The following is a 12,808-nucleotide window of genomic DNA, read 5'->3' as shown; positions in this document are numbered from 1 at the left end:
GGACTCGCTCAGGGTCACAGGGTTTACACCATCCATGATGGCTTCGAGGGTCTGGCCAAAGACGCGGTGAGGCCCGCTGGCACGTGTGTGTGTGTGTGTGTGTGTGTGTGTGTCTGAGGTTTCTCTGAGCTCTGCTTCACTCCTGCAGGTCACTGAGGTTCACTGGCATGATGTGGCTGGATGGACTGGGCAGGGAGGATCTCTGCTGGGCACCAAACGGTCAGTTCTGTGTGTCCTAACATCACGAGCCTCGAGCTGCACATCAGTTTATCCACAATGATGTCTTTGTCCTAATCAGACAACAGATGCTGCAAGACGTTTCAGAAATTGCTTGGTTTCTGTGTCCGCTCTGTTAGTCGGCGTAGCCCCGCCCACAGTACGGTCTCATTGGTCCATCTCACTCCTCATATTTGCATATTAAACACACATTCTGATGCATGGCTGAAATTAGTTTGAAGAGATCAAATACTGTTCAATCATGCCTTCAGAATGATTACTCAGTGGTTTTCATTTCTTTTTATTTGAGTTATTTATAAGTAAAACTAAAGTTAAAACCAATTAAAAAAATGTTTCATTATTAGGAATAAAATAAATGTTAACTTAAACGGAATGTTTTTAAAAATGATTTCAGACGGTTGACCAGGTAACAATTAAAATGTTCGTTTAGTTTAGCTTGAGCTACTAAAATAACTCAAATTTAAGTAAAAATTAATAAAAAGTAGATTGAAAAAGAAAAGGGAAAACTATGACGGAAACGTTAAATATTAAAACAATAAATATGAAATTTAATATATTCATTTTTTTTTTTTTTCATTTTATTGAAAGTAAAATGTGTTTTATATCGTCATTAAACCACTTTTAAACAGACTTTTTCCAGTGGTTGGGATTGCTTTTATTTATTATTTATTAATTTATTCATGCATTCGTTTGTGTATTTATATTTGCCCAGAACTCTTCCCAACTCCTGCATGGAGAACATTGTGGCCAATATCGGCAAATACAACATACAGTCGCTGCTGGTGATTGGTGGATTTGAGGTACAGAGAGTTGAATCTCATGTGTGTGTAAGTGAAAGAGTGTGTGTGTGTGTGTGTGAAAGTGAGAGTACATGTGCATCTGTGTGTGTGTGTGTGTGAGTGTGCCAAAGTGAGTGCGTGTGCATCTGTGTGTGCAAGAGTGCGCAAGTGCAAATGTGTGCGAGTGCGTGTGTGTGCAAGAGAGTGTATGTGAGTGTGTGTGTGTGTGTAGTAACCGTGTGTGTGTATCCTGCAGGCGTATGAGGGAGTTCTGCAGCTGGTTGAGGCTCGAGGCCGCTATGATGAACTGTGCATCGCCATGTGTGTGATTCCCGCCACCATCAGCAACAACGTGCCGGGCACAGACTTCAGTTTGGGAGCAGACACGGCTGTGAACGCCGCGATGGAGGTGAGAGACGCTCGCTGACACACACCTGATCACGGGTCAGTCCTGAGTCTGATATCAGCTTTCTGTCGGTCTGCTCAGAGCTGCGACAAAATCAAGCAGTCTGCGTCTGGAACCAAACGCCGCGTCTTCATCGTGGAGACCATGGGCGGATACTGCGGTTACCTAGCAACCACCACCGGCATCGCCGTGGGAGCAGACGCCGTCTACATCTATGAGGAGCCGTTCAGCATCCACGAGCTGGAGGCAAGACCACAACCAGACTAGGGCTGGACGATTATGGCCTAAAATCAAAACCTCGATTAATTGAACATTTTACCTCGATTACGATTATTGAACGATTATTTTGTTTTCTGTTTTATTTTTTTGCCCTCATAGTTCACTGACAAGGTTTGTACTGTAAATATGATTGACTATCAGCAGTTATTTTATCTGTGTTCGTAACATTTCTTACTAGGGTTGGGTATCGTTTATCGAATTTTATCGATTCCGATTCCTATCGATTCCTAGTTCGATTCCAAAAGTCAAACATTTTTACAAAGCATTCTGTTGCAGCTGAATAACATGAGCAAAAATCAGCAGCCTACAAAACACTGCAAGAGGAATTTTGCCTGTGATTAAATAAATACCATAGCAAAAGCAACTAGATGAATATAAATGTCAAATATTAAAGTGTTAAAGACAAGTAAACAGTCAGTAATAAGATAGGAACAAACAAATCAATTAGCATTATCATAAATAAATACAACTAAACTAAATTTCAGGTACAGAAACTGTAATTAAAAATTACGTCGGTTAGAGGTTATGAATTTCGGTTTAGATTACTTTTCGATTAATCGTCCAGCCCTACCACAGAGTCACTTCTTATCATTAATACAGTAAAAATAGTGAAATATTATTCTAAAGTAAAGCAGCTGTTTTCTGTGTGAATCTGTGTTAAAGTGTAATTTATTTCTGTGATGCTCCGCTGTATTTTCAGCATCATTCCTCCAGTCTTCAGCGTCACATGATCTTCAGAAATCATGAAAATATGATGATTTACTGCTCAAGAAACATTTCTGATTATTATCAATGTTGAAAACTGTTGTGCTGTTATCTTCCATTTCCTCTCAGATGAATGTGGAGCATCTGACGGAGAAAATGAAGAACGATATTCAGAGGGGACTAGTGTTGAGGTAAAACATCCCACAATGCATCACTGTGAGGGTATTCAGGATGTGGCTCTGTATATCACTCTCTCTGTGCTTCATGTAGCTGTGGTTGACTAATCGTTGTCTTCTCTGCAGGAATGAGAAGTGTAACAACCACTACACCACTGACTTCATCCACAATCTGTACTCCGCCGAGGGCAAAGGCATCTTCGACTGCAGGGTCAATGTTCTGGGTCACCTGCAGCAGGTGAGACGCCCGTCTAGTGATCATGTGACCAGCGCCCCGACCAATCAGATGGACTTAGAAGTTCATCAGTGCGTCATGTGTTGTTTTGTGTGTTCAGGGCGGCGTTCCCACTCCATTTGACAGGAACTTTGGCACTAAAATGGGCGTGAAGTCAGTTCTGTGGCTCACGGAGAAGATGAACAACACGTACAGACAGGGTGAGACACACATTCACTCCACAACTTGAGTTAAAGCTGAGATAAAATACAATTATTGAATTAGAAACACACCTAAAAAAAAAAAAAAAAAAAACTGGCAACTAAAATTTACTAAAACTAAAAATACTAAAATTGAAATGTGTATAAAAATGAGTTAAGTAGAAATATAAAAAAAAAAGATAAAACCTAACAAAATATGTAAAACTGAGAAAAATATAAATGAAAGTTAAATGTTTTTAAAAATTAAAAGGAAATGATAAAAGCACAAATTACTGGAACTTAAACTGAAATAAATATAATTTAAAGCTACATATATAAACAAAACTAATAAAAATGATAAAAACACGTAACCGGTTAACTAAAACTGAAAAAATATATATAAAAGCTAAATAAAATGTTTTTAAATAATTCAAATGATAAATGCACATACCAAAAATACTAGAGCTAAACCTGAAATAAATTTCAATTAAAGCTAAATATAAATATTAAAAACATGAAACACATTAACTAAAATTTTAACTGTGAAAAATATAAACGAAAGCTAAACAAAAATATTAAGAACTAAAATAAAATGTTAATAAAGTAAAGATAAAAATGAGAGCTAAATAGAAATATTTCTAAAATTCTAAAACAACCTAACAAACTAAAACTGAAAAAAATCTAATTGAAAGATAAATATAAATATATATTTTTTAATATAAAAATGATACAATCACATAAAATTACTAGAACTTAAACTGAAATAAATGAAATATTAAAAAAGAATAAAAATGACACGAGCACGGAACTTATTTACTAAAACTGATTTAAATATAAATGAATATTAAAAAAAACTAAAAATGATAAAAGCACAACAAAAATACTAAAATGTAAACTAAAAATGAAAACTAAAAATATTATTAAATATTATGACAGTAAAAATAATACTAAAATCACGCTGTTTAAAATATAATCCAATTAATGTGTATAATCCAGAATTAACTGGTGTTTTTTGCAGATGGATTTCTATAACAAATACTAATATATCTGAATAAGTGTAACTTGAAACAGATTGAAATGAAGGAATGAATGATCTAATGTAATGTTTGTGAATCGCAGGCCGTGTGTTTGCGAACGCTCCAGATACAGCTTGTGTGATCGGCATGAAGAAGAAAGTGATGTCCTTCAGCCCAGTCACCGAACTCAAAGCACACACAGACTTCGAGTAAGAGTCACATGACTCGCCTCATGAATAATTAACCACAGCCAGGAGCTCATTATAATATCATGCTTACAGATAGCATTTTATGTTCAGAATAATATAATGGCTATGTTTGAAAATGCATGATGTACTGCATTTATAACTAATGCTCAGAAATCTGGACTAATTTGAATTTGTAATGTTTCAGAAAGAAGCCTCTTCTGCTCACTGAGGCTGTGTTTATTTGATCAGAAATACTGTAAAAATAGGAAAATATTATTCTAATGTAAAACATCTGTTTTCTGTGTGAATCTGTGTTAAAGTGTCATGTATTTCTGTGATGCTCCGCTGTATTTTCAGCATCATTCCTCCAGTCTTCAGTGTCATCTTGTTGGAGACATTTCTGATTATCAATGTTGGAAACCGTCGTGCTGCATGATATTTTTGTGGAAACATGCATTTTATTTTTTCATTATTCACAGATGATTAGAAAGTTCACAGCTATAGAAATCACTGTAACACTATGAACGTCTTAACTGTCACTTCTGATCAATTTAATGAATCCTTGATAAATAAAACTAGTACTTCGTCAGCATACTACAATGATCTCTGAAGATCATGTGACACTGAAGACTGGAGGAATGATGCTGAAAATACAGCGGAGCATCACAGAAATAAATTACACTTTAACAGATTCACACAGAAAACAGATGTTTTACTTTAGAATAATATTTCACTATTTTTACAGTATTTTTGATCAAATAAATGAGCCGAAGAACCTTGTTTCTAACACACTTCTCCATCAGACGCTGAGTTGTGTGTGTGTGTGTGTGTGCAGACACCGGATGCCGAAGGAGCAGTGGTGGCTGAACCTGCGTCCCATGCTCAAGATGTTGGCCAAATATCAGACCAATTTCAACGAGTACGTGACGGGCGAGATCGAACATGTGACGCGCCGCTCGCTCAGCGTGGAGACTGGCTTCTGAACAGCTGCTGTCTCTCTCTCTCTCTCTCTCTCTCTCTCTCTCTCTCTGTCTCTCACTCTGTCTCTCTCTGTCTCTCTCTCTCTCTCTCTCTCTCCAGAAGAGTCATTAACCCTCGAAACACCTGAGCCAATCATTAAACACCGTTATTAACACCCTGACATTCATGAGCAAATGTGACAGAACAGATGTTGTGTTCGTGCCTTTGTCTTCTATCTATTCCTTTTTCTGTTGTAATACTCCCGTCACATTATGTCCATCTTTATATTTCGAGTTTGTGTACAAGAATCTTTTTCTCTATAATTAGCTTGTTTGCATGTTTGTACTGAATTATTGAGCTTCTCTGAACTGACCTGTAGAAATGCTGCCCTTTTTTACCCTGAGTTCATGTTTACAGATGAATATAATAAAGTAAAGATTTGCTTCAGTGATTAATAAAACGATAGATTTCCTGCTGATTAACAATGAATGGTTTTATTTTGAATGTGAATTATATTGCTTAAGCAGCATAAATTCATAGAGACATGTTAAATTGTATACATTTTAAATATTTATTTGTACATTATAAATATAATATCATACGTTAGATAAGTGTATATATATATATATTACATAAATCATACAATTATTTTATTATATAATATGAATTGTATAAAGGTAAATAATACTAGTAATAATATAAATAATTTAACAATATGTAAGTAATGCTACTAATTAAATATATGTGCATAGTTTAAACTTAAATTTATTTTTGTTTTTACTGAAACTAAAATATTTTTTTAATATAAACAATACTTGTAATATTACTATATATATATTTATATATAATGAAGTTAAATTATTTTATTAATATTTGTAATTATACTTTTACTAAACCATTATAAATTCATAAAGAGAAAACATGACTTTTAGTTATTGATTATTTTAATTATAATTACATTAAGTTATTTGACACATAATACGCTATGATCAATTCAATTCTATAATTATTTTATTTTACAAATAATATAATTAATTTAAATAATATGAATAATAATAAATAAATGTATTAATTTACTATTGTTTTTAAGTGATTTAAGGAAATAATAACACAATACATAGTAATTATGTTATTCATGCACACAAATTTGTAACTTATTATTATTATAACAATTATTATTATTATTAAGAGTGTTCTGCGCTGCGGAGTTGGTCCTCCGGTATCCCAGAATGCGTCAGTGGCCGCGCTGGTAAGCCGCGCATGCGCAGTCGCTCGGTCTCTTTTGGACCCGCAGCTCTTCTGCTACAATGGTGAGTGTTTCGTCCCGAGAGCCGAATCTTCTCTAATCTCCTCTTTCTCCTTCAAAAAACCTCACTCTTCTGGTTAGTCGATGTTTGGATGAGGGGATTCAGCATCATCGGTGCTGTATTTGTTCACACACGCGATGAGATCGACATTAAACGTCCTTGTTGTGCTCGTTCCTGTCAGAGTCAAAACACTGAGTTAAATCGCGACATCCGTGATCAAACCGCGTTTTTTACCCCGTGATAAGCTGTTTTCGACAGTAATAACACCGTACGCAGACTGTGTGGAGATCCGGGACTGAATTGAGCTAGAAACTGTTTTAAAACATGATTTTGATTCCTGTAGGGAGAGATTCTCACCGTTAACTGACTCTTTACTACAACTTTTCCCTCAGTAAACTCCTAATGTGCTGATTAATAATAATGTAATTGTCGTCCGTTAATGATTTCAAATTAACGTAACGTTACATGTCAAAAAATGTAACGTAAGTTAGTATCGTGCGACGATTTACCAACATCCGAGAACCGCGAACAATCAAAGCTGATGCTTAATTATTAAAATACTTATTTTACAAGTAAATATACCTGCTGAAAGAGATGTTAAAAAGTTGGTGAAAATGTGAAATTTAATGCGTTTGGAAGGCAATAGCCTTTCAAAGACTGAAATAGATGGGTATTTTTCGGACTATAAGTCGTACCTGAGTATAAGTCGCATCAGTCCAAAAATACGTCATGATGAGGAAAAAAACATAAAAGTCGCACTGGACTATGTCGCATTTATTTAGAACCAAGAGAAAACATTACCGTCTACAGCCGCGAGAGGGCGCTCTATGTAATGTTTTCTATTGGTTCATGTCAAATTAATTTTGATAAATAAGTCGCACCTGACTATAAGTCGCAGGACCAGCCAAACTATGAAAAAAAAGTGCGACTTATAGTCCGGAAAATACAGTAAATAATAGGGATGCACCGAAATGAAAATTCTTGGCCGAAACCGAAAACCGAAAAAGAGAAAACCAAGGCCGAAAACCGAAACCGAAACACCGAAAGAAATTATCCCAATTATTAGTACCATTGCATTTATTGCTATGACCGTGTACTAACTTTACTAAAATTAAAACATTGCAATTGCATAAATTAATATTAAAGTTTCAAAGATAATTACAATTACATAAATTATAAAAAAACATAAAAATGCATAATTACAAATTATGCAAATATTTATTAAGCACATTGCAACAATGCACAGTATAAAATAAAATTCAAACTAAAATTTAATCCCACTCATCTGTATATTAAATAATAATGTACAGGCCTACTGGCCTGCAGAAAGGTTTTAAAATGAACTGTTCTCTCATAAAAAGTGCATTTAGGTGAAGAGCATTTGAAATTTTTCTCTGTAGTACTAGAAAGTGCATTACTTCTCCAGTAGGCAAGACTGTTATCACTTCTGGGGATGGGGACTTCAGACAGATAACCATCTAGCTGTTGAGCAGTTGAGCTTGTCATCTGCCTGACATTTGAGAAATATTTGAGAGAGTGTATTTAAATAGGGCCAGGGCATAAATAAACATTTTTATCAAATTAAAGCAGAAATCTAGCAAAAAATCTAGCAGAAATATGGCTACAATCTGATATTATGCATGTATATGTATATGTGTGTGTATTATATATGCAGAGACGAGTCTTTTTTTTTTTTGCGCTCTGATCTCAGTCTCCTGCGCTTGGCGCTTCTCCGTCTCCACGCGGGTTCTCCGCATCCAGCGCGGCCTGGAGCATTTCTCGTGTGCTCTGCCATATTTCCGCGTCCAAGTAATGGTCTTTATAACGCGGATCAAGCACATTCGCGATGAAGTGCGGAGGATCCGAAAAGATCTCAGTGAGACGTGTGCTAACAGACTCTATAAGACTGTACTTTTCTTTGTTTTCACTTCGTGGTCCGTCTCAATCTCTTTGTTAGGAGACGCTTTAGTGCTGCGAATAAAGGAATAAGAATAGAGAGAATGTTCTCTATTAAGACCCACTGGTGTGAAGTGAATGACGCGGGGAGCTCGTGGTCTGCGCTATGCAGGTGCACGTGCAGGTCGCGGTTTCTGTTTGCGTCATCATAACATTTCGGCCGTGTTGTTTCGGTTATAAAAGTGTTTCGGCCGAAAACCGAAAATGCACTTTTTGGCCATTTTCGGCCGAAAATTTTCGGTGGCCGAATATTCGGTGCATCCCTAGTAAATAACCCTCTGGGTTATAATTCTGATGATTATGTTCATCGCTAGTTGATGCGGTGCAATATTTAAAATATGAATTGGGGAGAATTGTGACTAAGTAATCCATAAAGTAACTAGTCTGATTACGAGTGTTTAAAATGTAATTTAATCTAATGCATTTATGTTTTAGAATCGGATTACGTAAACTAGAATACAAGAAACCAAGTAAATCGTTAGTGATGTGGTTAAGTTCAGGTTGTTTTTCCTCGTAATCCTGAGTTTATCTCAAATATCAGACTTTTATTGCTATTTTCAGAGTTTTTTTCTGTCACAGAATGAAATAAGGGTTACATTTTACAACAAGGTGCTATTAGTTAATTAACATGAACAATACATTTATTACAGTATTTATTAATCTTGCATTGTCAGTGCACAGTGCATTAGCTATCATCAACATTTTAATAATGCATTAGTAAGCATTAACATGAAACAAGTTTAATAAATGCTGAAGATGCGTTGTTAATGTTAGCGGAAGTTAGGTTTTTTTCGCTATTGAAAAAAAATAATTGCAACTCAATCTGTGTGTTTTGACACTTTTTTTTCAATTCACAAATTGAAAATACTTATTTTTATGATTTTTCTCCATTATAGTTAAGGAAACTTGTTTCTGTCATGTTGGAGTCAAACTAATAAAAGTTATCATTCTCACAATTCCCTTTCGATTCAGTTTATATCTTACAATTACGAGAAAAGTCAAAGTGAGTTTTTATTTGTATTTTATATGCTGTGTTGTAAATAAGCTTCTGTGATGCGCATGACTCTCGTTCAAAGTGTTCAGGAGCTCAACCCCCTCGTTCTCATCTCTCTCTCTATTATGAAACACTCTGGATTTATTGAAATGTTTGGTTTTCCCGCTCAGGCCAAGCGCACCAAGAAGGTGGGGATTGTGGGGAAGTATGGCACTCGTTACGGAGCGTCGTTGAGGAAGATGGTGAAGAAGATCGAGATCAGCCAGCACGCCAAATACACCTGCTCCTTCTGCGGCAAGGTGAGACACACACACACACACACAGGCTTGGCTTGGATGAGGAGACGAGTGTTCTGTGAGGCTGAGGTTTCTGTCTCTGTCCAGACCAAGATGAAGAGGAAGGCTGTAGGGATCTGGCACTGTGGCTCCTGCATGAAGACCGTAGCTGGAGGCGCCTGGACGTACAAGTGAGACTGAACCCCATGACTCCTTAACGAGAGCTCAGTCTAATTAACGATGGTCTAATGTGTGCGTTCTGTCCCGCAGCACCACGTCAGCCGTCACGGTCAAATCTGCCATCAAGCGTCTGAGGGAGCTGAAGGACCAGTAGACCGTGTGTTCACATCACCCTGTGGCTCGCTGGAACATCCCATAATAATAAACCTGAGTCTTGAGCCGGATCTTTGCTTCTGTCTGTCTTTCATGATCGAGCTCGAGTGTGCTTTAGCTGTCAGAACTCCGATCACATGATCACGGAATGGGAATCAGCTGGGAATGGAAGGGGATTTTAATTCCAGTTTCAGGACTGGACAATTGTGTATAACCAGTTGAGTTTCCATAACCTTTATTTACGTATTTAATTATGTGTGTGTGTAAAAGTCTTAGAATGTTAGTATTTCCACCAACAAAAAATGGTTTTAAGTCCGTTATTTCTAATTTTTGTCAGCAGGAAAATCAGTTTATTTTGCCATTAATTGTAATTTGTATGAACCGCAACCAGAGATCAGCTTCAACTCATAACAAAAATAAAAAATTGTTGTCATGGAAGCTAGCTGAATAAAAGTATATTTTTATTATTATTTTAAAATGTAATTTATTTTTTAAATACTTTTTTTTGTCATTTTATTATATGCATGTGTGTGTGCGTATATGGTTTTTATTTTAGTGCATAAAGTTAAACTAAATAAAATCTAGAAATGTAGCCTTGGAACATTTTTGTTAGATTTTATTTCAGTTTAAGTTTATTACAAAAAAGCAACAAGCAACAAAAATTATTTTATGGATTTAGGTTTAGTAAATTATAATCATCCAAGGCCAGAGTGTATTTGGTTCAGTATGAAGGCACGGAGAGAAGCTGATCGAACGAACCGAGTCAATTGAGCGAGTCATTCACACGGCCGCTACTATTCACCTTATTCCGCCCCGCCCACTTTTAATACTTCGCATTTCCGCATTTTGTCATCCGACTTCCGCTAAACAGACGGCACGTCCGGTTACTAGTTCAGTAGTTGTAAGATTGTTTATAGCAAGCTATAACTGGCGAAATGATGTTATAAATTGGGAGCACGATGAAAACGTCGTACGACGATCAAATGGTCTCAAATCGTCCCATCCATCCTCGCTGTTAACGTGGGTAATGTTAGACGATATGAAGAGGTGGCCAGAGTTAACCTATATATTTAACTGCCCTGTCAGAAGGAGTTGATGGAGCAGCATGGAAAAATGAATAAAAAAAATGTACCGAGGCTTACCAGTATTTACAAAGTGAGACAGTGGGTCGTGTACTGTTACACAGCGAGGGTTTTTTCGTCTTTTTAAAATTGAACGTGCAACCACCATTTACACATTAGAGAAGGAGGAGGCTGGAACTTGGAAATGAAAAACGCTGTATATCCAGGTATGCATAATTATTAAACAAGAGACAGACTGTGATTTGTTTTTTAAAACATGGATCATTTAATATAAGTTGTATAAAATAATTTGTGATTTGTTGATCAGTGTTTGTTGTTTTCAGGAAGCAAGAGACACCTCCTACTGACCATCCTGTACAATTTCAACATTTAATTTCCATATGTAATAAACCAAGATGGAATTAACTTGCAAACTTGACATGACTTATTCCTTCAAATCAGAGATTAAAGATAAAAAAAGATCAAATTAAGATAAATAAATAAAAACTATTTACAGCAAGTAATGTCAGGTGACACTGTAAAGGTTCATAAAAATATATATTACAGCAGGTAACTTCTGGAGACTTTCAGCAAGATCAGGGGCATGTGGATCTGATCACCCTCACAGCTGTCCACTGCATCACCGGGAATGAGAAATGTAGCTAGCTGGCCTGATAACCTGCAATCTCTTAATGTGAGCTATTGTAATGTACTATAATATCTTGTACTACCGTAAATATTAAATAAATAGGTGGACAATGGTAATCATGGGAAATTCGTTGTACTTTGTTAACTGCCTGTTACTGATCTTAAATGTATTCATAGAACGGACTTCATAAATCTAACGTTAGGCGAGCAAACACATAGCTAGTTAAGGTTAGCTTACCCGAATCAGACAACTTTTTTATCCCCCGGCGTGACCTCTTTAACGGAACATCGTAGTCGTTGGTGCAATTGTTTGTTTGTTTTTTTATACAATTGTTATGCAGCCCCTAACTGAGCATATAATACTTGATATATTGTATATGTTTTGATACAGCACTCTGTGAACAGCCAGCCCATTCAGCAAAGACCTTCTGTGGCTTCCTTCCTTGTGGAGCATGTTGATTATGGTCTTCTGGACAACTGTCAAGTCAGTGGTCTTTCCCATGATTGTGGTTGCATGAATTTTTTATTTTCCTAAAATGTAATTCAAAACCGTCAGAATTAAAACAAAAAGTTTGTGAGCAATGAATCAAGAATATAAGAAATGTGCTTTTTAAAATTAAATTACCAAAAAATAAAGAGCTTTTCCATGATATTCAAATTTTTTGAGCTGGTGTTACGGAGCTTTTCGAAACTCCGAGTCAATTAAACAAATGACTCACTGTTCGAAGTGCTCCAATCGGATCGCGAATCATTTGATTTAGTTCGAATCTTTTTCTGAGTTCTTTTTAAAAATTAAAAAAAACATGAAACTATTAAGTCAGTACAGTTATAAAAACTAAACAAATAAAAAGAAAGTATACACAAATAAAAATAGCTTAAAATTAACCATGGTATTTTTATATTAAAAATGTAGTAACCATGTTTGTTTTTTTGTTATTTTGTTGTTGTTTTTTGGAATATATATGGCTATAGTTCCAGACATCGCTTGTTGTGATTTTTATGGATGTTGAACGCGTAGTGGGCGGGGACAGTGTGGATGACGTCACCGCGCGTCTCCTGCTTTGTGCGTCACAG

General features: G+C 36.0%; 2 protein-coding genes across 2 annotated transcripts in view; both read left to right on the top strand.

Annotated features, from left to right (window-relative positions):
* pfklb (phosphofructokinase, liver b) overlaps positions 1-5,645 on the top strand; it is a 15,577-nt gene extending 9,932 nt beyond the window's left edge. Inside the window, exons 13-22 of the mRNA XM_059529974.1 lie at positions 1-66; positions 149-219; positions 950-1,037; positions 1,273-1,425; positions 1,504-1,668; positions 2,536-2,597; positions 2,709-2,820; positions 2,918-3,017; positions 4,116-4,221; positions 5,036-5,645. The exon at positions 1-66 is cut by the window's left edge and continues 81 nt beyond it. Coding sequence (XP_059385957.1) covers positions 1-66; positions 149-219; positions 950-1,037; positions 1,273-1,425; positions 1,504-1,668; positions 2,536-2,597; positions 2,709-2,820; positions 2,918-3,017; positions 4,116-4,221; positions 5,036-5,183 — 1,071 coding nt within the window. The 3' untranslated portion in view covers positions 5,184-5,645. The remainder of the gene's footprint in view (positions 67-148; positions 220-949; positions 1,038-1,272; positions 1,426-1,503; positions 1,669-2,535; positions 2,598-2,708; positions 2,821-2,917; positions 3,018-4,115; positions 4,222-5,035) is intronic.
* Positions 5,646-6,351: 706 nt separating this feature from the next.
* On the top strand, positions 6,352-10,096 carry rpl37a (ribosomal protein L37a). Its single transcript, XM_059528878.1, has 4 exons — positions 6,352-6,470; positions 9,588-9,716; positions 9,801-9,883; positions 9,963-10,096. Exons 1-4 carry the CDS (start codon positions 6,468-6,470, stop codon positions 10,024-10,026), a joined length of 279 nt encoding a protein of 92 aa, XP_059384861.1. The 5' UTR covers positions 6,352-6,467; the 3' UTR covers positions 10,027-10,096.
* Positions 10,097-12,808: the final 2,712 nt, after the last annotated feature.

This window comes from Carassius carassius, chromosome 38 (genome assembly GCF_963082965.1).
Source record: "Carassius carassius chromosome 38, fCarCar2.1, whole genome shotgun sequence".
NCBI classification, from domain to species: Eukaryota; Metazoa; Chordata; class Actinopteri; order Cypriniformes; family Cyprinidae; genus Carassius; species Carassius carassius.
The sequence above is the reverse complement of the archived record's forward strand: the minus strand, read 5'-3'. Positions and strand labels throughout refer to the sequence as shown.